Here is a 23,921-nt window from a genome sequence, read left to right as displayed (position 1 = left end):
CAATATTAATAAGTTGTACTGTAAAAATCTGGTATATCTATATTAAAATATTTTATTAATATACTTTAAAAGTATATTATCTGTATTATGTTTAAAAGCATATATGGTCTTTTAAAAGTAGTATAGTCTCTCTCAGTATTTATCTAAAAATTCCTTCCATCATTTCTACTGATTTATCTTGACTTTCACCTCTTTTCTTTCTTATCTTGGAAAACTGGTGAAAACTAGAATGGATTTATAAAGAGGTTCTCTCTTGCTTCTTGTCTACTCTGAATAAATAAATATAGGTAGAGCCATCACTAATAGCTCTGTTACTCAGAAAGTAAATATGTGTCTTTTTTCAGTCCTTTCTTCTTCCATAAAATGAAGCCGTCTGTAGTTGTTAAAGAAGAGTTATTTGTAGGGTACCTTTTGCTCATTTAGAATGCTTTATCATTGTTTCCAGAAAAATAAATGAATCAAGGTTAAAATAGAATTAAAATTATTTATAGAATGTTGTTATTGATTATTATAAGAAAAATGAAAAATTAGTGAAATGTTTTATATTTTAGGACCTAAGATCTTGTTTCTTCAGGACCCATCAGTTATGTTCTACTTTTTGATACTTTTTTAAAGCACTATTACATGTGATAAGATGGATAAATGGAAATCACTTTTTAGATGTTTTTGATCTCCATGCCCCTCCCCTCATATATTTTAGCTAAAGAAATCACTTCAAAATTCATCACTACATATCTTTCTAAACTCTTTGATAAGAGTCAGCCATTAAATAATCTAGTAAATGAGAGAAAAAGAAAATGAAACAGTATCTTCTCGGTTTTGACCCTTTGGTTTAAACCTTTGGGATTGATTCATTGGATTAATTTTTGTTCAGCAGCATATTTCTTAGCCTTTATTTCTAATAGAGGACAAAACAATAATTGCCTTCTCTGAAACCTGATTTCTGGACCTACAGTAGCTTAGCTTTCCAGGCATAGAAACATCTTACTTTCTTACCTTTTCTTGCCCTCTAATGAGAAATATTTCGATCCTTAACCCACCTAAAGTACAGTTAATTGAATATAATTCAGAGACAACCTAATTAATCATATCAGAAGGTAAGGATCTCTAATCTACTAACTATTAAGAAATCTGATTTTGAAAGTATAGTTTAAAGAATCTGGAATAAGTAGAAAGTATGCGGTTGGTTGAAAAAAACTAACGATGCATCTTATCATTGCTTTGTGGTTTAGAACAAATCATTTCTCTGTGCCTCAATTTTTTTATTCTGTAAAATGAAGAGCTTTGATTTTTGTGGGTTTTGTTATTTTAACTTATTACTTATTTTTTTATTTATTTTGAGAGAGAGTCTCACTTTGTCTCCCAGGCTGGAGTACAGTGGCACGATCTCAGCACACTACAGCCTCCTCCACCTCCCAGGTTCAAGCGATTCTCCTGCCTCAGCCTCCCAAGTAGCTAGGACTACAGGTGTGTACCACCACATCCAGCTAATTTTGGTATTTTTGATAGAGACGGGGTTTCGCCATGTTGACCAGGCTGGTCTCGAACTCCTGACCTCAGGTGATCCACCCACCTTGGCCTCCCAAAGTGCTAGGATTACAGGCATGAGCCACTGTGCCTGGCCTATTTTAACTTATTTATAATTTCTTTCTCTTTTCTTTTTTTTTTTTTTTTGGTGGGGGGTGGTGGGGGAGTAGACAGAGTCTCGCTCTATCTCCCCGGCTAGAGGGCAGTGGGCAATCTCAGCTCCTCCTGGGTTCCAGTGATTCTTCTGGCTCAGCCTCCCAAGTATCTGGGATTATAGACACCCGCCACCATTCCCAGCTAATTTTTGTATTCTTGATAGGGTTTCACCATGTCAGCCAGGCTGGTCTCGAACTCCTGACCTCAAGTGATCAGCCCACCTTGTCCTCCCAAATCTTAAAATTTTTAAGGTGTTAACATTTTTCTTCCTACCATGTTTGACAGAAAGAAACCTTAATTAGACTTCCAGTTGCTCAGGCTACCTTTAAGCCACTGGCTGGCAAATATTTTTAGCAGTTAAGTCTCTCTTTCAAATGAAATCTTAAAAATACCTCAATATTTAAAAGGCAAATGGAAGTTCAAGTTTATTTTAAGCTTACTTAAAAATGTATCACAAGTTCAAGCTTATCATATTTACTTATTATAAAAATCTGTGAAGAAGAGTAAGTGCTGAAGAACAGAAGAATAAATTTTAAAGAACACTCAGCTCATGTCTGTGTCTTGTCTTGATTGTCTAATATGAGGAAAATCTTGATTCACAGATAAGAGGCTGAAATGGTAACAGTTATTTTAACTACTAGAGTAATTTAATTGGAATTTCAGGAAATTCTTCAGTTAAATTGCCCAAACAGTTTGAAAGTAGTAATAAATCTTTTTTCTAAGTTGAATCTCAAACAGTATCTGCCAACTACTTGCATTCCTTTTACTTTTGAGACAGGGTCTAGCTCTGTTGCCCAGGCTGGAGTGCAGTGACACGATCACATCTCACTGCAGCCTCAACCTCCCTCCCAGGCTCAAGCTATCCTCACACCTCAGCCTCCTGAGTAGCTGGGACTACAGGCGTGCACCATCATGCCTGGCTAATTTTTAAAAAATGATATTTTGTAGAGATGGGATCTCACTGTGCTGCCCGGGTTGGTCTCAAATACCTGGGCCCAAGTAATTCTTCCCATCCTGGCCTCCCAATGTGCTGGGGTTACAGGTGTGAGCCACCATGCCCAGCCTACTTGCATTCTTGATCATAATTTTAAAAGTCAGGCAAGACCTAAATCTTATTATTAAGAATATATAGGTTGTACAATACTTTCACAAGTTGACATAATATTTCTCTTTTTATTATAATAGACACTATCATGGGGAAGAGAGATGAGTTCTGAGTCTTACATGACATTTAATTGAGCCAGGTGATATTTTTGAAAATTAAAAATAATTTTTAAAATTTGAAATTCAAATGAACCATTTTTTAGACTCCCTCAATTTCTTCATAGAATCCTATTCTTAGAACACAGTTTGAAAATCATTGCTTGAGATAATGATTATTTAGCAACTGTTACCTATTGATTTTAACCCTTAATATTAGCTGAATATAAACATTGTTTGTACACTTAAGATCTCCTATAAGTGCTATTTTCTACAAGAACACAGAGACAATTAATTTTTCTCTGTAAATGTTTACACCATGATTATCATGTACTAGGCAGTGTTCAAAGTACTTTAAATTTAATTATCAAGAATCCTATGAGGCAGGGTTTATAGATGATGAAATTTAGATGGAGGTTAAATAACTTGTCCATAGTCACAACTAGTAAGTGGTAGAACCAGAATTGTCTGGTTCCAGAGTTCATGCTCTTAATCATTGTGCTGTACCATTCTTTACAATTAAGACCCACGAGTCCACTGTTCAAGAGGGCAAGAGGCTTTAAAGCCTATTGTGTGTAGGTATGTGTGGGTGTGCACACATGTGCACACACATATGCATGTGTGAATTATTTTAAATGACTGATCCTCCCTAATTGTTGAAGGCTTCTTATGTTCTGTGATCCATATTTAGATAAGATAAGAATAATATTAAGAGCTAGAACATAAACAAGTTACTAATAGATAAAAGTTTTTAACAGATAAAAGTTTTAAGATAAATTTTAGGGGCCGGGCGCGGTGACTCAAGCCTGTAATCCCAGCACTTTGGGAGGCCGAGACGGGCGGATCACAAGGTCAGGAGATCGAGACCATCCTGGCTAACACGGTGAAACCCCGTCTCTACTAAAAAATACAAAAAACTAGCCAGGTGAGGTGGCGGGCGCCTGTAGTCCCAGCTACTCGGGAGGCTGAGGCAGGAGAATGGCGTGAACCCGAGAGGTGGAGCTTGCAGTGAGCTGAGATCCAGCCACTGCACTCCAGCCTGGGTGACAGAGCAAGACTCCGTCTCAAAAAAAAAAAAAAAAAAAAGATAAATTTTAATAGATGTTTCAAATAAATTTCAATTTCAATACTATTAATATAGTTTAAGTTTAGAACAAGATATTGCTACAACCATATGTTGCTATTTAAGATATGGTCATCTTATTATTTAAGAAACAGTTTCAGTGACACAGTGGCATACCTTAATTAGGAAATCTGTGGTTAAATATGTAGATTTACCTAAACATAAATACCTAGAGTTTTAATTGGCAGAAATTTGGGATAATTAAAATATTATTTCTTGAGAAATGATAAAAACAGTTAAGTATTAACTAACATTTGTAAATTCAAAATGTATAATCTTTTTGATGAGCAACAAAGTAAATTTACTCTTTTAAAAAACTAGTAGAAAAAATATCTATAGAGAGCTTCCCAAATGAATAGTAAATACAAGAAGATTTTTGCTTAACAAGAAATATTGTGTTCAAATATTTAAAATATTTTACAAATGTTTTAGGTTCAGAGTAAAGACTATTTCAAATTAGTGCAGTGTATTGATTGATAAAGAATTTAAATTGATCTACTAGGTAACATTTAGGTCATTCACGTGATAACCTATATCCTTTTCTGCAGTAATTTAAATTAATGAAGGATCATTGTTCATATGTAACAAATGTTACTTTTTATGCCATTGTTTCAAGCTATATTTTTATTCTCCTATTTCACTATTACAAGTACATTCTACATGACTGTGTTGACTGTCCAACTGTTTGTTCATTAATAAAACTATGTGCCCCGATTCTGCTTCTTACTGGGTGACCCTGTGCAAGTCTCTTACTCTCCGTGAACCCTTGTTTCTTTACCTGTGAAACAGGAATTCAAACAGTTTCTCATATCACTGTGATGATTAAATTAGTACATATAAAGTCCCTAACCTATGGTAGGTGCTCAGAGAAGGTTAGTTTCCTTCCTTGATAATAAAGTCTTAACTATTAAAAAAAAATAAGCCATGGTATATTTATACACCATATTTTGTCTATTCTAAGACACACATTTTAACACCTCTAGAATTTCAGTGCATATTACAATCAATGGTGACTTGTCAAAGAGATGGCAGTGGCGAAATAGTTGTCATTGCCTTCATGTGCAGTTTGTTTTCCTTTTCATGTTTATACAGAGTGATATAAGATACTTACATGTGTCATTTCAAACACAGCATATCTTCTTTAATGACACACACATTGACAGTGTGTTTTATAACTGATGGCACCTTAAATTCAATGAAATAACATAAGAAGAGCCTCTTTGTTCTAAGCATAATGGCACAATGTCTTATTTATCATTTCATTTATTCTTTTTACAGACTTTATGCAGTTGGTGGTCGTGATGGAAGCTCTTGTCTCAAATCAGTAGAATGTTTTGATCCTCATACTAATAAGTGGACACTGTGTGCACAGATGTCAAAAAGGAGAGGTGGCGTAGGAGTGACGACCTGGAATGGACTGCTGTATGCTATAGGGGGGCATGACGCTCCCGCGTCCAACTTGACTTCCAGACTCTCCGACTGTGTGGAGAGGTAATTTCCTGCGAAGAAAAACTAGGAACAAAAAATATATATATATAAGTCTCTGATACTTATGTCTATTTGGAGAACATGTTGGAGAACTGGAAGGGAAAGTCGGCATTCAAAAATGCAAAGCAGCTTCACTTCATAACAGCCTGCTCTCACAGGAACTGATACTTCCAGAAAAATAAGTTTGCATTGAGCATGCACTACACACAAGGCAATTTTACTTTATATGGGATACTGGACCTAATAAGAAGAGGAGCTTGATGAATTTTAGGTAGAATAACTTAAGGGCTGTAGGCTAAATAAAAAGCGAAAAGGATAGGGACATTTCTGTGTGTTTTAATATAAAATAAAAAAACTAATAATAAGGCTTACAAACTTAAGTCATCCCAACTGGCCTCGCAAAACTCAAGTGTGGTGCCAAGTAGAGAGCCGAAGAGCAGTGGGAAATTTGGATGGTAGGTCAGGTTCCCATTTCTTATGTTTAGTCTAGTACAAGGAATAGCGAGAATTGAATGGATTTAGGCGGTACAATCAATAGGAGTTTGAACACTCCAAAGCAGAAAGAAATACTGTTCATACAGGAAACTGAAAGGTAACCATTGTGGCTGGAGAGCAAAGAGTGATGGGGAGGGAATGGCAGGAAAGGAGGCGGAGTGGGCAGGGTGGGTGCAGATCATCTAGACTCCTTGAGGCATTGTTAAGGGTTTTGGATTATAAAGAAAAATAGGAAGTTAATGACTACCCATGTGTGACAGAGAGTGTGTGTGTGTATGTCTGTTGGACGTGATCAGATTTTTTTTTAAAGATTAGTTTGATTTATTTTTTAAAGATTAGTTTGATTTATCACGTGACCAAGTGACCATAAGAAGGATAAAAAGTAAAATCAAAGTTTGTTGATGATAATGAGCACTCTCTTAGTCTGTTTCCCATTGCTATAACAGAATACCCAGGACTGAGTAATTTATAAACAAAAGAGGTTTCTTTAGCCCACAGTTCTTCAGGCTGGGAAGTTCAAGATTGGGAGGCTGCATCTGACAGGTTCTGGCGAGGGCCTTGTGCTGTGTGATAACATGTTGGAGAATTGGAAGAGAAAGTCAGCATTCAAAAATGCAAAGCAACTTCACTTTATAACAACCTGCTCTTACAGAAACTAACGCATTCACACAAGAACTAACCAAGGAGAAAAACATTAATCCATCTTATCAACCTAATCACCTCTTAAAGGTCCCACCTCCCAACACTATTACATTGGCAATTAAATTTCAACATGAGTTTTGGGGGGAATGAACCACATTCAAACCATAACAAGTGCTTTCTGTATTGGTGTTGTTTGAGAAAGCAGGAAAGTTACAACTGCATTTCACTTATATTGGGGGGAAAACAATTCAGACCTATGCTCATTTCATGTTGTAATCCAGGAAAGGAATGTGGAAGTGTTTATATACTTTGCCCCATGAATTATGGACTTGCTGTTTTACTACAGTCAGTGGAAAGCTGTTCATTGATACAACAGATTTAGGAGCAATATCAGTCATCCTAGCATGATGTATCTGCTCTTAGCTATACAACTGTGGGCAGTTCTAGTTAAGATACCTCATGAAAGGAGCAAGAAAGCCCAAAACTGGACAGCTACAATGATTGAGGCTGTGAACCATCTTACATAGAGCTTAATGCATTGATTTCCCCACATTTTCAGTGGGTAATCTAAGGTCTGAAAACAGTTTTCAGTACTGACCCTAGCTCCTTTTAAGTGTTATACATCTGTTAAGTGGATCTGTTAATATAATACTGTAAGTTAAAGTTGTCAGAAAAATATTGGTATTTTTCTCAAAAATATGTTCAAATGTATTTGATTTACATAGTAGATAATAAGTCAGAAGATAGACTTGAAGAACAAAACTGTTTTTACATAAATATTTTAAGAATAATGTCAGCTCCGGTTCTAAAATTTTCTTTCAGATATGATCCCAAAACAGACATGTGGACTGCAGTAGCATCCATGAGCATCAGCAGAGATGCAGTGGGGGTCTGTTTACTTGGCGATAAGTTATATGCTGTTGGGGGGTATGATGGACAAGCATACCTTAATACCGTGGAGGCTTATGATCCCCAGACAAATGAGTGGACCCAGGTACGGTATTTCATGTTTCATTATTACACTGACTCTCTTTATTAAAACAATTCTTATGGTAAAACAGATCCCCTCAATCTTGTCCAATACTGAAATATATGGCATAAATATGACAATCACCTCTTGATTAAAGATGAGAAAAAAAGGCAATGTTTAATTTTATCACATAATTAAAATCCAGAATTACCTTTGAGATGTAAGTTAATACTCAGAGAAATTATTAATTATCTGCTACCACTTGCATGATGAGGTGTTCTAGCCTGATTAAAGCCGATAGGACTACAGGCAGGCTGTAACAATGGGAGGGGAGACTGGAAAATAAAAACAAGGATAGTAGTCAGAAAACTTTGAACAACTTGCCCATGCATGAGCAGTGATTTTTAAATACTCAACCCATTGATATTTGGGAGCAGATTAAAGTCCTGATAACCTAATGAAGATGGCAACCCTAAATTACACTAAGTAAGAAACCTTATCTGGCAATCTTACTAACAGAAAGAATTTCACCCTTGTGTATTTCTGGGAGGGTCTAGCACTTCTAAGAATGATCTTTTGAGATCTTTGCTTCCATCATCACCAAGAACAGAATCAGGAATTTGTGCTTATGACACCCAATTCAGTACTTGGTACATAAAAGACAATAAATGTTTAGCTGAGCCAAGATTTTATTGTATACAAGGAGCAATGGTAAGTATTGTCAAGAAAAGAAAGCTTCTGAGAAGCCCCACGGTCATGTAACCTAAGGTCTTGGGCAGGTAAGATCTACATGTGCAAGGGGAGAATGCACCACACAAGGCAGTGGGTATTTAGTGTCCCGTGGTACAGGCGCCAAGTGATACAGGAGATAAGAGAAAAAAAGAAAGTGGTTATGGGGAAAGCTTTAGTGAGAAAGAAAGTGGGATTTAAACCAAGCCTTAGTGAATTGATCCAATTCAAAAAGATTGGAAAGAAGAAACTGTGAGAAAATGTGAAAGAAATGTCACCAAAGCAAAATTATGTAAGACATATTGAAGTATGACTGGTTATAAGGATCTATACTTGAGAGGAGGAGGAGGAGTGCTTACTAGAGAGGAAGATTGGGGTCAGAATGGAGATCTGTGAGACCAAGGTGGGAGGATCACTTGAGGCCAGGAATTCCAGACCAGCATGGGTGACAAAGTGAGATGCTATCTCTACAAAAATTTGTGGGTTTTTTGTCTTGTTTTGTTTGGTTTCTTGGAGATGGAGAAACCAAGATGGAGTCTTGCTCTATTCACCTAGGCTGGAGTGCAATGGCACGATCTCAGCTCACTGTAACCTCCACCTCCCGTGTTCAAGTGATTCTCCTGCCTCAGCCTCCCAAGTAGCTGGGATTATAGGTGCCCACCACCACACCTGGCTAATTTTTGTATTAGTAGAGACAGGGTTTTGTCATGTTGGCCAGGCTGGTCTCAAACTCCTGACCTCGTGATCCACCTGCCTCGGCCTCTCAAAGTGCTGGGATTACAGGCATGAGCCACCATGCCCAGCCCAAAAAATTTTGAAAAATTAGCAAGGTGTGGTGGCACGCACCTGTAGTCCATCTACTTGGGAGGCTGTGGCGGAAGATCGCATGAGCTCAGGAGTTGAGGCTGAAGTGAACCATGATCATGACACTGCACTCCAGCCTGGATGACAGAGCAAGACTCTGTCTCTTAAAAATAAATAATCATTTAATAATAATTTTTTTAAAGAATGGGGATGTGTGAAGGCCAAGCTAAAGAGTTTGGTAACAAGAAGCCAGCAGAAACTTTCAACCAAGAGAATGATGCAGTTGGGGTCACGTAGGTTGCGTTAGGGGCAGGGGAAGTGAGGGCTGGATAAAAGGAAAAATATTTAGAGGATTGCTTCAGTTGCAAGCATTCAAGAGATATTGCCAAGTCTTGTTGATCTTCTTTTATATACACACACTTACTGGGTTGAATTGGGAGGTGTGGTCTCTGAAGAAAACAGGAAAGGAACGATGAGAGAAGTTCTCAGAAGACAATGGAATAGAGCATCTAAAGGGAGGAGTAGGAGTTTCAACAGTATAAGAAAGAATGAAGATTTGTCATTTGTAAAGTTATGGGACTCTCTGAGAATCTGATAGAAGCAGAAGCCAGTACACAGTTTCAAAAGTAAACAGAAGAGGCAGGCACACAGTGGCTCACACCTGTAATCCCAACACCTTGGGAGGCCGAGGTGGGCGGATCTTTTGAGGCCAGGAGTTCAAGACCAGCCTGGCCGACATGGTGAAACCCCGTCTCTACTAAAAATACAAAAATTAGTGCTCCTGTAGTCCCAGCTGAGGCACAAGGCTGAGGCACAAGAATCACTTGAACTTAGGAGGTGGAGGTTGCAGTGAGCCAAGATCGTGCCACTGCACTCCAGCCTGGGTGACAGAGCAAGACTCTGTCTAAAGAAAAAAAAAAAAGTAAACAGAAGAATAGGGTGTAGGAGCTAGAGAGGCATGCAGTTTTTAAATGATGATGATAGAAAGTGAATATTTATTCAGCACATCTTACAGACCAGGCTCTGTTCTAAGCACTGTAAAGAATTTAATCTTCAACAACCCTGTAAGGTTGAGTTCTGGTATTTTCCCACTGTACAGGATGAGGAATCTGACACAAAGGTTAAACAGCTAACCCAAGGCCACATAGCAAATAAATGGTAGAGTTAGAATTTGAGCCAAGGATTTTTTTTTCCACAATAGAGATCACAGGAGGGTAGAGAAAGATTCCAGATACTAGAAAGAAAGAAAGCAAAACTTGAAGGGCACTTTTCTGAGAAAAGGGCAGGAAACAGAACTAGGAGCAAAGACTGGGGGGCGGATGCAGTGGCTCATGCCTGTAATCCCAGGACTTTGGGAGGCCAAGGCGGGTGGGTCACATGAGGTCAGGAGTTCAAGACCAGCTTGGCCAACATGGTGAAACCCCATCTCTACTAAAGATACAAAAATTAGCTGGGTGTGGTGGTGTGCACCTGTAATCCCAGCTACTTGGGAGGCTGAGGCAGGAGAATCGCTTGAACCTGGGAGGTGGAAATTGCAGTAAGCCAAGATCATACCATTGCACTCCAGCCTGGGCGACGAGAGCAAAACTCCCTCTAAAAAAAAAAAAAAAAAAAAGCAGACTGGTCACCCTCAGACTAGAAGAAAGATCTTACCCTCCAAGGCTTGGGAAAAGATGAGAATTTGAGTGTAGTGTGAAGAGAAAGATAGAAAAAAAGGACTTAGATTGTGTGGGCTTTATCCTGTTTCTTAAGTGAGATCACTTGATGGAGGGAGGAAGGGATAAGATTGAGAGCTACAAGATTTCATTGGAAATTAGATGATTACCTAGTATCAGCTTCCCACTATGGCAAAAAGAGTTGTGAATGACACCCAAGGAGCTCAGAAAGATAAGAATCTCTTTTTCTGACATGTATTTAAGCCCTAAGTCCAGTTATATATATGATTTAAGCCCTATCAGCCAGTTATTTGAGACTTGTTATTATTTATAATTAATACTTTATGCTAAATAACCCCATATCAAAATTTATCATCAGTGTCCACATAGCTATTTTTCTTGCAAGCCACCTCTATTACTATGTTAAAGCACCTAAAAATGTGAACTCATTTTCATAGTATCTGAAAAATGTAAGTTTTCGTGGGCCAGGCATGGTGGCTCACCCCTGTAATCCCAGCACTTTGGGAGGCCGAAGCGGACGGTTTGCCTGAGCTCAGGAGTTCGAGACCAGCCTGGGCAACATGGTAAAACCCTGTCTCTACTAAAATACAAAAAATTAGCCAGGTATGGTGGCATGTGCCAGTAGTCCCAGCTACTCAGGAGGCTGCGGCATGAGAATTGCTTGAACCCGGGAGGTAGAAGTTGCAGTGAGCTGAGATGGCACCATTGCACTCCAGCCTGGGTGAGAGAGCAAGACTCCTTCTCAAAAACAAGCCAAATAAACAAAAAAATTTGAAGTTTTCCTTTCAGATGGACATTTGTATAGGCACTAAAACGAGATGACAAAGTCCTAAGCCACTACCCCCTCACTACCAGCCTTATCTCAAAGCAAGAGGTGATTGCATTGTATTTAACAAATTCTCTAAGCTACACTTTCTAGCTGGTTGTCATGACAGTGTCAACTATTCACAGTGTAGAGACTAAATGTCTTGGGTGATTTGAGAAGAGCTACTAATTATAAACTGACATTTTGATATAAAATGATTTGAGGTCAGTTTGATAATGCTATAAATAGATATGGTTTTAAAATAGGTTATTTGATTGTTCCAAGAGACTTACAGTGATCAAAACAACTGATTCAGATGGAGAAATGCTGAGAATTCTCTTATAACTGAAATCTGACCTATTCTTAAAATCTACTCATTGGTCTACAGGGTCAAACTGATTAGGAAGTCATTGTGGCATTTGACAAAAATACTTTAGTATATACCCTAACATATATAAGTACAAAGCAAACCTTCTTAGTACTTTGCATTACTCACCCCCCTAATCCATGTTAACATTTTAACTCTCCTGGGTCAAATGCATAGATTCTTACTGCGTTCAGAGTAATTCTTCAGAAGCTATTTTTGTCCACACTTTTATTTCCACTACAAATTACCCAGTGTCTAGAGTTCCTATTGTTTAAAAAAGAGGTGAAAGATTTAAGAATTGTTCTTTATCCATAAATTTAGATTGTATTCCTTCCTAGCAACCCTCCCCCGACTTCTATCTCACTGTAATAGAGCTCATTCACTGAGTTTGTTTCCACTCCTAGGGGAGTTGGATGGGTAGCATTTATTATTTAGTCTGCTAAAAAGTAGTAGAATGGGTTTAGACTTTTCAGCTGTGCACATAGAAGGTAGTCAAAAAATGTGAGGTTACGAGTTCTTCTAGAATAAGCAGATCCCCAGGCATTCAGAGTATTTTGTGTGCTATCTCTGAGACAGCATGGCTGTTAGAGGACCTCTCTAGATAAAACTTCATCTTTCCTCCATATTGGTCACAGTGTTACTGTAAGTGTTCAGCATTTCTTCATATCCATACTGTGCATCATTTTGGCCAAAATAGAGTGTTTCATGTAGATTAATTCTTGAGCTGTTTTTAAAAATCACCTTTAAAGAAGAGTGAATGCTACACAATCATGATATACCCAAAACAACTTAGTCTGTGAAACTTTGCCATGGAGAGTGCTTCTTGGGAAGAGGACCAGGCCAGAAACAACACTGATACAGCAGGGGCCAGGGCAGCAACCCTTTGCCAACAAGTACAGGCTGCTTCAATATTTCACCAACTGGTATAGTAGTGTCAACATTTTAACCTACAAATCCAATACATATCTCTTTTTCTTTTTCAGGTTGCTCCACTGTGCCTAGGAAGAGCTGGAGCTTGTGTTGTGACTGTAAAATTATAATTTAGTGCTCTGTTTTCTACATGAAGACACCGTCTTCCTTTATTAATTTAGTATAATTATTCTATCAATGGATACATTTTTAGTAAACGTGCATTGTCACAATCCTGGGCACAAAGTGCCTGTTCTCAAAGTGAAGATAGTAAAACAAAGGAGGAAGCAGTGGATGGACCAGGATTAATTCCTTTCATTTCTTAGTAAATTAAAACATGCAGCTGGTGGATTGTGAACACACATTCCTGATGTAATATGTGAGGACAAATGCACTGCCCTGGAACATAACCCAGTGCTAACTGGGGGTTTCACTTATTCAGTCAAGCACATCTTACTCACATCCAGATTTATTTTCCTACAGTGCAGACACACCAGATGAAACTTTAAAATACTACTTTTTGTAAGCTTATCATACATGAGTTGCAGTAATTCGTTTGCTTGTTTAACCACAACCACTGTTTTAATGATACACTAAAGATAACACTATTTAGTTTTTTCAGAAACATCTGCATTATATGTGTGTTGGTTGTGGATTTTGTTTCTGAAATTGGCTTAATCCAATAAAGAAAGAAAAGCATTAAGGACTTAAAGCAACAATAACCAAATAAAAACTTGATAGGATCTTTGAAGTCTATTTAAATATTCATTCCATTACATCTAGACTCACCAAGAACTACATGTTATGATGTTAAATTGAAGTTGAAACATGATGTTTTGCATTAAATTTAAGATATGCAAATTTATGTAGAGAAAATAAATGTTATATACCCTATAATGTTCTTTCACCTAATTAGTATTTAATTATATGGATTTGTTTTATATTATAAAAGATGCTTTGATTTTTGTCTCTTGATATTGACAAAATTGTTTGGATATCCTTATGTTCTCAAGTCTGTATCTGCCTCCCCTGCCTTATTTCTTATGTTTTGCCACAATTAACCCATTGTGCTTCTTTGTAATCAAAGTTTATGGGGGAATGGGCTTATTGAATGTCTAAAAACTAAGTTTAAAGTGTTTGTAACTCTAAGTTTTTTACATTTGTAAACTCTAATTACATATGTGAATGTTATTACTCTCAATGAATTGTTATTGTTTGCAAAAATGCACTGGGCAGTAGCATTTTGTGATAAATCCTACAAGATATAAGTCATTGAGATGTCTAAGATGCTTTTTATTTTAACCCCAATTAGTAACCACTTTATGGAAAATATTTGCTAATATTGTTTATTGTGAACTAAGAATCAAAGTTTTTGTATGCATCAGTGCACTTAATCCTCACAACAACCTTATGAGGTAGTTCTATTACCTTTTTATAGCTAAGGAGATTGGGGTACAGAGAAGTTAGCCCCAAGGTTATATATCGCAAGGAAGTGGCAGAGCAGGGATTCATACAAAGGCCATCTCACTCAGCAGTCTTCACTCTTACTATTCCTACCACTAGGTAGAAAAAGAAAGATTTCGGCCAGGCGCAGTGGCTGATGCCTGTAATCCTAGCTCTTTGGGAGGCCAAGGCAGGTGGATCATGAAGTCAGGAGATCGAGACCGTCCTGGCCAACACGGTGAAACTCCGTCTCTACTAAAAAAAAAAAAAAAAAATTATGAACCCGGGAGGCGGAGCTTGCGATGAGCCGAGATCACGCCACTGCACTCCATCCAGCCTGGGCGACAGAGCAAGACTCTATCTTAAAAAAAAAAAAAAAAGATTTCATTTTATGTGAGGAATTATTTATTTTAATTGTTTAAATCTCTTATGGAATTTTACAGATTTTGCTTTAGAAAAGTAGATGCAATATAATATATTTCAAGTTTTATACATATTAGATGAATTGCATGGTATTTTAGGCAACTTAACTATAAACAAATTTATTCATAAAAACAAGCATTGTTGCCAACAATTTAGATGACCTAGATTAAAAAAAACACCAATTGACAAAACAGGCTCAAAAGGAAATAAAAAATCCGAACAGCCCTATAACAAGTAAAGAGATTGAACCACTACTCAAAAATCTCCCAGCAAAGAAAGTCCAGGACTAAATGAGTTTACTGGCAAACTATGCCAAACATATGAAGAAGAATTAACACTAATCCTTCTTGAACTCTCCCAAACAATGGAAGAGAAAGGAGCACCCTGTGACCCATTCTCCAAGGCCATCATTACCTTAACACCAAAGCCAAAGACCTCACAGGGAAACTACAGACCAATATCCCTCATGAATACAGATGCAAAAAAACTTCAAAATACTAGCAGGCCAAATCTAGCAGCTTATTAAAATGATCATACAGCATGACCAAGCAAGATTTATCAAAGAAGTGCAGGGAACATGGTTCTACACACAAACGTCAATCAATGTAATATACCATATTAATAGAATGAAGGGAAAAAACAGCATAATCACCTCAATTGATTAGAAAAAGCATCTGACAAAATCCAACACTCTTTCATGGTAAAAACACTGCAAACTAGGAAGAAAAGGGAACTTTCTTAATCTGATAAAGACATTCCTAAAAACCCACCGCTAACAACATAATAGCAAAACATTGAAAATTTTTCCCCTAATATCATGAAAATTCCTGGTTTCCCCACTGCTATTCAACATTATACTAGAAGGTCTAGCCAGAGCAATTAGGCAAGAAAAAGAAATAAAATGAATCCCAAATAGGAAGAAGTAAAACTACATTTGCAGTAAACATGGTCCTATATACTAAAAATCCTAAAGAAGCCACACAATGATTCCAGCTGATTTTAAAAATTCAGCAATGTTGCAGGTTGCAAGATCAACACACAAAAGTCTAAGAAAAACCTGAGAGAAAATTAAAACCATTTATAATACCATGAAAAAGAATAAAATACTTGTGAATAAATTTGACCAAGAAAGTGCAAGACTTGGACACTGAAAAGTACAAAACGTTGCTGAAAGAAATTAAAGAAGACCTAAATAAATGGAAGATATCCTGTGCTGGCAGGTTGGAAGACTTAACATTGTTAAGATGGCATTACTCCCAAAATTAGTCTATAGATTTAATACAATCCCCATTAAAATTCCAGTGACCCTTTTACAGAAACAGAAAAGCTGACCCTAAAATTTTTACGGGATTGCAAGTTACTGAAGGTACTCAAGTTTGTTCAAAACAATCTTGAACAAGAATAAAGGTGAAGGACTTGCATTTTCCAGTTTCAAAATTTACTGCAAAGCTACTTCAGTCAAAACAGTCTTGTGCTGGTATAAAAATACATAAAGCAATAGAGTAGAATGGAAAATCCAGAAATAAATTACGACAGTACACTATGGTCAATTGATTTTTTTGACAAGGGTTCCAAGACCACTCAATGAAGAAAGAACAGTGTCTTCAACTAATAGTGCTAAGACAAGTGAATATTCACATGCAAAAGAATGAAGTTGTACCTGTACTTCATACCATGTATAAAAATTCAAAATAGATCAAAGACCTAAATGTAAGAGCTAAAACCATAAAACTTTGAGAAGAAAATATAGGAATAAGTCTTCATGACCTTGGATTTGGCCATGATTTCTTAGATATGGCACCAAAAGCACAAGCAACAACAGAAAAAAAAAAAAAAATTGGGTTTCATCAAAATTAAAAGCTTCTATATATCAAGGGACACTATGATGAAAGTGAAAAGACAACCCACAGAATGGAAAAAAATCTTTGTAAATCTTAAATATCTGATATCTGCTAAGGAACTAGTATCTAGAATATATAAGGAACTCCTATGCTCAACAAAAAGACAACCCAATTTTAAAATGGGCAAAGAACTTAAATACCTGACATTTCTCTAATGAAGATAAACAAATTGCCGACAAGCACATGGAAAGATGCTTAATGTCATCAGTCATTATGCAGATCAACACCACAGGAAGATACCACTTCACACCTATTAGAATGACGATAATTTTTAAAGAAAACAGACCTCGGATCTAAACCTATAGGAAAAAAATAAATAATAGAGAAAATAAGGGTTAGAGAGGATGTGGAGAAATTGAAAACCTTCATTCATTATTGGTGGGAATGTTAAATGGTATAGCCACTGTGGAAAACAGTTTGGCAGTTCCTCAATAAGTTAAATAATTACCATATGACCCAGCAAGTCCAGTCCTGGGCATATACTGAAAAGAACTGAAACAGGTGTTCAAGCAAAAACTTTCACACAAATATGCATCGCAGTACTAGTCACAGTAGCCAAAAAAGTGGAAACAACCCAAATGGCCATCAGCTGATGAATGAATAAACAAACGGTGGTATCTACACATGGCACAATAGAATATTGAGCCATAAAGAGAAATGAGGTGCTGATACATGCTAAAACATGGATGTTTTAGCACATTTTGCCAAGTGAAAGAAGGCAGACACAAAAGGCAATGTATCACGTGAGTGCATTTATATGAAATATCCAAAATAGGCAAATCCATGGAGACAGAAAGCAGATAAATGGTTGTAAGAGGCTGAGAGAAAGGAGGAGTGGGGAGTGATTGCTAAAAAGGAGTTTCCTTCTAGGGTGATGAAAACGTTCTGGAACTACTTACTGGGGATGATCGCACAACATGGTGAAGGTACTCAATGTCACTAATGGTAAATTTCACATATGCTTTACCGTAATGTTCTAAAAGCTTTATTAGCTACATTATGTTATGATACTTAAATGTCATAATAATAGCATTCTGTACGCTTCACTAGGATCAAAACACTGGATTTATATACATCCGGAAGAGAATTTTTTCAATGTAATTTGCAAATAAATTAATTTCTAAAAATCTGACAGAAAGACTCTTAAATCTTAATTTCAACCTCAGAAGGGAGTGAGAAACACTGACAGCCATGAGGGGAGAGTTAACAGGAACTCCCCCCCATCCGGTACATGGCAGGCATTCCACAAATATTTTCTAAAAGTTGAAATAGTTATCTTTTCGTGAACTCTGTAATATTTGGAATTGTTAATAAGTCTTACTCAAAAACAAATATTCAATAAAATGGTATTTAATTTTACTGTGACTAGATAATAAATTCTCATGTAATTTTTTTATTTTTTAACTGGAGTAAAACAAAATCAAATGCCATGAAAAATTAGAGGCTACTTACGGCATTTTCATCATTCTGAGTCTTAAAGAACTTGTAAGAACATACCACCTCTCCCATCACAGCCTCTGTCCTCTTTCCTAAGGCGTAGGAGAGTATCGTGTTTATTTTGTATCTTCTCTTGGGGCTGAACAACTCGCAAGCCTCTTGAAGAAATGCCGTATTGATTGATGTGGGTATTGGCATCATCGCTAGACTTCCCTGCCACCCTCTTTTCCCCCAGTCCTGGGTAATTATTTGGGCTAATGAGGTACAATTTAGAGAGCAAACCCAGGGAAGCTCGGGAACCAAATCTAGTGCCCTGGATCTTTGCCCAGGCTCAAGCTGGTTCCATTTGACCATATTTCTTTGTGGATAATAAACAATTATGTTTAATTGAGGTATTTTCACATAGTTTTGAGGACAGCAAAAATCACCGGTGGCCATCAAGCAGACCATTCAGAGGCAAAACTCCTTATCTGAGGAAGTCAGAAGTCATTAGGCTGCCCTATTATCTAAAGCCAGCATCTGGTACTAGGCTTCTTTACCAAAAATGTATTTAATATAAGTAATTAGAACTTTTTATACATCTCCAGAATGAATGTGTGTGAAAAGTTACTGTGCAACAGTAACTAACATCAAGGCACCAAAATGTCTACAAATGTAATCATTTACCATGGCCTGTGTAACGAATGTGGTCAAAATTACCCTTAAGGTCCATAAATACCTTGTTGTTAGTTCATTTTCACACTGCTATAAAGAACTCACACCTGCAATCCCAGCACTTTGGGAGGCTGAGGCGGGGAGATTGCTTGAGCTCAGGAGTTCAAGACCAGCCTGGGCAACATCTTGAGACCCCTGTCTGTACTAAAAATACTAAAATTAGCCCAGAATAGTCCCAGCCACTTGGGAGGCTGAAGTGGGAGGATCATTTCAGCCCAGGAGACGGAGGTTGCAGTGAGCTGACACTGCACCACTGCACTCCAGCCTCGGTGACAGAGACCTTGTGTCAAAAAAAAAAAAAGTTCAACTTAAATGAGTACTGATTTTCAGGGAGACGTTCACCTTCAGGGAAGGAAGGTGAAAACCAAAAAGGATGTAGAGTAAATTTCGGAGTTGATTGGTTGATTTTGTTTTGAGACAGGGTCTTGCTCTGTCGCCCAGACTGGAGTGTAATGGCTTGATCATAGCTCACTACATCCACAACTTCCTGGGCTTAGGCAGCCACCTCAGCCTCAGCCTCAGCCTGTCAGCAGCTGGGACTAGAGGCATGCACCACCATGTTTGGCTAATTTTTTTTTTTTCTATTTTTATTTTTTGTAGAGACAGGATCTCACATTGTTGCCCAGGCTGGTTTCAGACTCCTGGGGTCAAGCAATCTTCCCGCCTCCTCTTTCCAAAGTGCTGGGATTGTAGGCCTGAGTCACCACACTGACCTGGCACAAATTTTGTGGAAGGAAAGAGGTCCCAGCTTAGTGGTAGCTGGAGTGATGAGGTTAGGGAGAAGCTGTCATTCAGAGCCATCTCTGCAGTGACAAGAATAACTGTGTTGTGTGAGAACTTTAGAGAAGAAAAATGTTGGGTAGTAAGTTTGGCAAAAGCTGACCTACTTATTTCTGATTCCGCATCAGAAACTCAGTAGCAAAGCAGCAGAGAAGGACTGGGAGAGTGAGTTAATCCAATAGAGAATCACTTTACCTCAGAAACTTTCTGATCTAACGCATTAGCAAAACAGTAGGGAGACGGAGATCCTATACAGTAATAGATGATAAAACAAAGGAGGGGAGAGAATGGTAGTTCCTTAAGGCCACATACGGGGGTATATTTAAGCACTTACCTTTTTATCTATTGTTACACCTTCACATAATTCGCTTCCACTAATTATTCATTGAATATAAATAGGAAATATATTTGGTCTTTGAGGTAAACCATCTCCAAGGTATTGGAGTGTGCGTTTATAGTATCACAGATTCTGAAACACAGAACAGAAAGAATCCTTGTGGCTTCCTTGTTCACATGTTGGTGGGGGTGGACTAGGAGAGTGGACTAGGGTGGAAAACCTGGGCATGGAAGAGGGAAAGCCAAGATACCTTCAGAAAGTAGTGAGCGGCCCAGGCTGACTGCAGCATGGAACATGTGCAGAGGGATGGAGGGAACTGTCCGCCAATTTACTGTTTTTAAAATTAATTTTATCGTTAAAGTTTGTAATTCATTGTTTCAAATTTAAAATGCCAGCCATTCAGTGCTGGGATAAAGACTGCTAGCAGAATAAATAAAATAATAATAAAACTAATTTTTAAAATGCCAGTCATGCCTTCTGTCTGTACCTGACTAATATTATGAATGCTAGATGCAGTGGCCCACGCCTGTAATCCCAGCACTTTGGGAGGCCTCGGCAGGAGGATCACTTGAGGCCAGGAGTTCAAGACCAGCCTGGAAACACAGGGAGATCCCCGTCTCTACAAATAATTTTTAAAAAATTAGCCGGGCGTGATGGTGTGCACCTGTGGTCCCAGCTACTCAGGAGACAGAGACAGGAGGATTGCCTGAGCCTGAGAAGTCAAGGCTGCAGTGAGCTGTGATCAGCCTGGGTGACAGAGTGAGACCTTGCCTCAAAAAATAAAAAGTAAAATAAAATATATGGAGACATAGCAGCTGGTCATAAAACTGCAAAAGATGCAATCAGCAAGCAGGCCCCCATACACTCAGTCTACCTGCTCCTCCCTCCCGACCTTGTTTAAGTAGCCATACGGAATGCTTCCAGCTAAAATACATTAATACATTAACTAAGCAGTCTATTTTCTCTTCTCCCAGCAATATTACAACATATTTTCTTGAAAAAAAGAATTACAACTTTTTTTTTTTTTTTTTTGAAACGGAGTCTCGCTCTGTTGTCCAGGCTGAAGTACAGTGGTGCGATCTCGGCTCACTGCAAGCTCTGCCTCCCGGGTTCAAGTGATTCTCCTGCCTCAGCCTCCTGAGTAGCTGGGATTACAGGTGTGTGCCACTACATCTGGCTAATTTTTTTGCATTTTCAGTAAAGACAGGGTTTCACCATGTTGGTCAGGCTGGTCTCAAACTCCTGACCTTGTGATCTGCCCACCTTGGCCTCCCAAAGTGCTGGGATTACAGGCGTGAGCCACTGTGCCTGGCCTCAATTTTTATTTTAGAGTTAGGGGGATACAAGTGTAGGTTTATTACATGGGTATATTGTGTGATGCTGAGGTTTTGGGTACGGATGATCCTGTCACTTAGGTGGTGAGCACAGTACCCAAAAGGTAGTTTTTCAGCCCACAGCCCCTACCTACCTCCCTTCCTTCTCTGGGAGTCCCCAGTGTCTATTGTTCCATCTTTATGTCCTTCATAACAGATTTTCAAATGCTATTGATATTTTACTCAATATTTGGGTTGTGGAGGAATTTTATAATTTATTTACATTACATAAATCCTTCACGATGAGAAATGTCATTGCAAAGATTGTACCAGATGATTGCTCAGATCCCTTCCAGCTCCAGTATTCACTAAGGTAGGTTGAATATCATATGACTGTCTCTTGGGAACCCACTCAGCAACTATAACATCTTTGAATGTGAATCCCAGCCAGAACCTGGAATGCCACAGGAGTTGTTACCCCATTGCTGGAACTACAGTCCAGTGATTCTCAACTACAGTGTCATGGTAGGATTACTTGAAGAAATTTTAAAATACATAGATGCCTGCACTTCACTCCAGGTGTGACATCTTGGGATGCCAATCCCAGCCAGAGCCCAGGTGATTCTAATGTGCGGCCACATTTAGGAGGATGACCAGGCCCCATTCCACACAATGGTGCCTTAGGCTCCTCGCATACTGCGTCCCTGACTTACCAACTTCTTCATATCTGGGCCCTTTGTGTTATTCCATGAGCAAACTTTTCGAGCACCCTCGGGCATGTTTACAAGAGCCATTCATTTACATAAATATGAGATTACAAATCATTCTTTTTTTTATTATTATTTTTTGAGACAAGGTCTCACTCTGTCTCCCAGGCTGGAGCTTAATGGTGTGATCTCGGCTCACGGCAACCTCCGTATCCTGGGCTCAAGCAATCCTCCTGCCTCAGCCTCCCAAGTACCTGGGACTATATACAGGCAGGTGCTACCATGCTTGGCTAATTTTTGTATTTTTTTTTTGTAGAGTCAGGGTATCACCATGTTGGCCAGGCTGGTCAAGAACTCCTGGCCTCAAGAGATCTGCCTGCCTCGGCCTCCCAAAGTGCTAGGATTACAGGTGTGAACCACCTAAAGTTCCCTGAAGACAACTACTAGGTACTTTACTAGTTTTATTAAGCCAGTGCAAGATATACGATTTAATTTATTTTAAAACATCATACCATGTGGAGGTTTCTACTAATTTAGTTGAGCTTTCCCAAATTATACCAAATCAGTGATGCTGACAAATAATAGTATTTTTGTAAAAGAAATTGAATATTTTAATCAAAGTTACTTAAAGAGATATTTGTGAGAGTCTAAAATGGATCATAGCTTTTAAAGCCATGAACAACTCAGCAGATATTGGTTTCTGGGCACCATGTTTGAGTGGATTATTCAGAAGAATCATCCTGCTTAAAACAACCACAAATTCAGAATGAAACATAAAATATGTTGTCTTTAAAGCATTAAAGCACAGACAAAATTTTCAGGATTAAGAGGACAAAAATCTAAGTGAAAGCCAGCCGGGTGCAGTGGCTCATGCCTGTAATCCTAGCACTTTGGGAGGCCCAGGCAGGATTGCTTGAGCCCAGGAGTTTGAGACCAGCCTGGGGCAACATAGTGAGACCTGTCTCTACAAAAAACACAAAAATTAGCCGGGTGTGGTGGTGCATGCTTGTAGTCTCAGCTACTTAGGAGGCTGAGGTGAGAAGATTGCTTGAGCCTGGGAAGTTGAGGCTCCAGTGAGCCAAGATCACACCATTGCACTGCAGCCTGGGTGATAAAGCAAGACTCTGTCTCAAAAAAAAAAAAAAAAAAAACCTCCAAGTGAAAGGAGAGAAGACATGGAAACATAAGCAGAGAACTGAAGCTCTTTTGCCCCAAGGGCATTTGCCAAACTCTCAAAAATTCCCCTTCGGTTCTGCTGACCTCCCAGGGGATGGGATAGAGAACTCGAAACCTAGGACCTGTCCAAGGTGGGAAGATCCTACTTCTACATAGCTGGGACCTGTAAGTACTACAGCTTCGAAGGTAAGGACAAACCGGAAGAACACCTACCTCACTCCCCATTATCAGGAGAATACAAAAAAGGAAAGGAAATCCATTGGAATGTCTAGGAAGATGTGACCAGAAACCAGTCTCTCTGGAAAGTTGCAGCCCAGATTCACATTACTTGGGAAAAAGAATCTGAATAATGCTATTTATTTAAAGAAAATCTTCCCACAAAGAAAACTCTAAACTGGGCACGTTGGCTCACTCTTACAATCCCAGCACTTTGGAAAGCTGAGGCGGGTGAATCGCTTGAGCTCACAAGTTCGAGTCTAGGCAAAATGGCAAAACCCCATCTATACAAAAAATAAAAAAATTGGCCAGATGTCGTGGTGCACACCTGTAGTCCCAGTTACTTGGAGAGCTGAGTTGGGAGGATCACTTGAGTCCAGGAGGCAGAGGCTGCAGTGAACCGAGATCACCCCACTTCACTCCAGCCTGGGCGACAGAGTGAGACCTCATCTCAAAAAAAAAAAAAAAAGAAAGGAAAAGAAAAGAAAACTCTAGGCCTTGATATTTTCATTGGCATTTTCCACCAGTCAAGGAAGACTATCTTTCTGAAATGTATGTCAGCAAAATAATGAATGCCCAGAAA

The 23,921-nt window shown here is 38.4% G+C and overlaps 1 protein-coding gene across 2 annotated transcripts in view; it reads left to right on the top strand.

Moving 5' to 3' along the window:
- KLHL5 (kelch-like family member 5) overlaps window positions 1-14,247 on the top strand; it is a 59,053-nt gene extending 44,806 nt beyond the window's left edge. For both annotated transcript variants that reach the window (XM_011949104.1, XM_011949105.1), the window contains 3 exons: window positions 5,285-5,497; window positions 7,454-7,625; window positions 12,966-14,247. In XM_011949104.1, the coding sequence (XP_011804494.1) occupies window positions 5,285-5,497; window positions 7,454-7,625; window positions 12,966-13,022 (442 nt within the window). In that variant the 3' untranslated portion in view covers window positions 13,023-14,247. The remainder of the gene's footprint in view (window positions 1-5,284; window positions 5,498-7,453; window positions 7,626-12,965) is intronic.
- The last annotated feature ends 9,674 nt before the right edge of the window (window positions 14,248-23,921 follow it).

This window comes from Colobus angolensis, unplaced genomic scaffold (assembly GCF_000951035.1).
Source record: "Colobus angolensis palliatus isolate OR3802 unplaced genomic scaffold, Cang.pa_1.0 Scaffold29, whole genome shotgun sequence".
In the NCBI taxonomy this organism is placed as follows: domain Eukaryota; kingdom Metazoa; phylum Chordata; class Mammalia; order Primates; family Cercopithecidae; genus Colobus; species Colobus angolensis.
The sequence above is the reverse complement of the archived record's forward strand: the minus strand, read 5'-3'. Positions and strand labels throughout refer to the sequence as shown.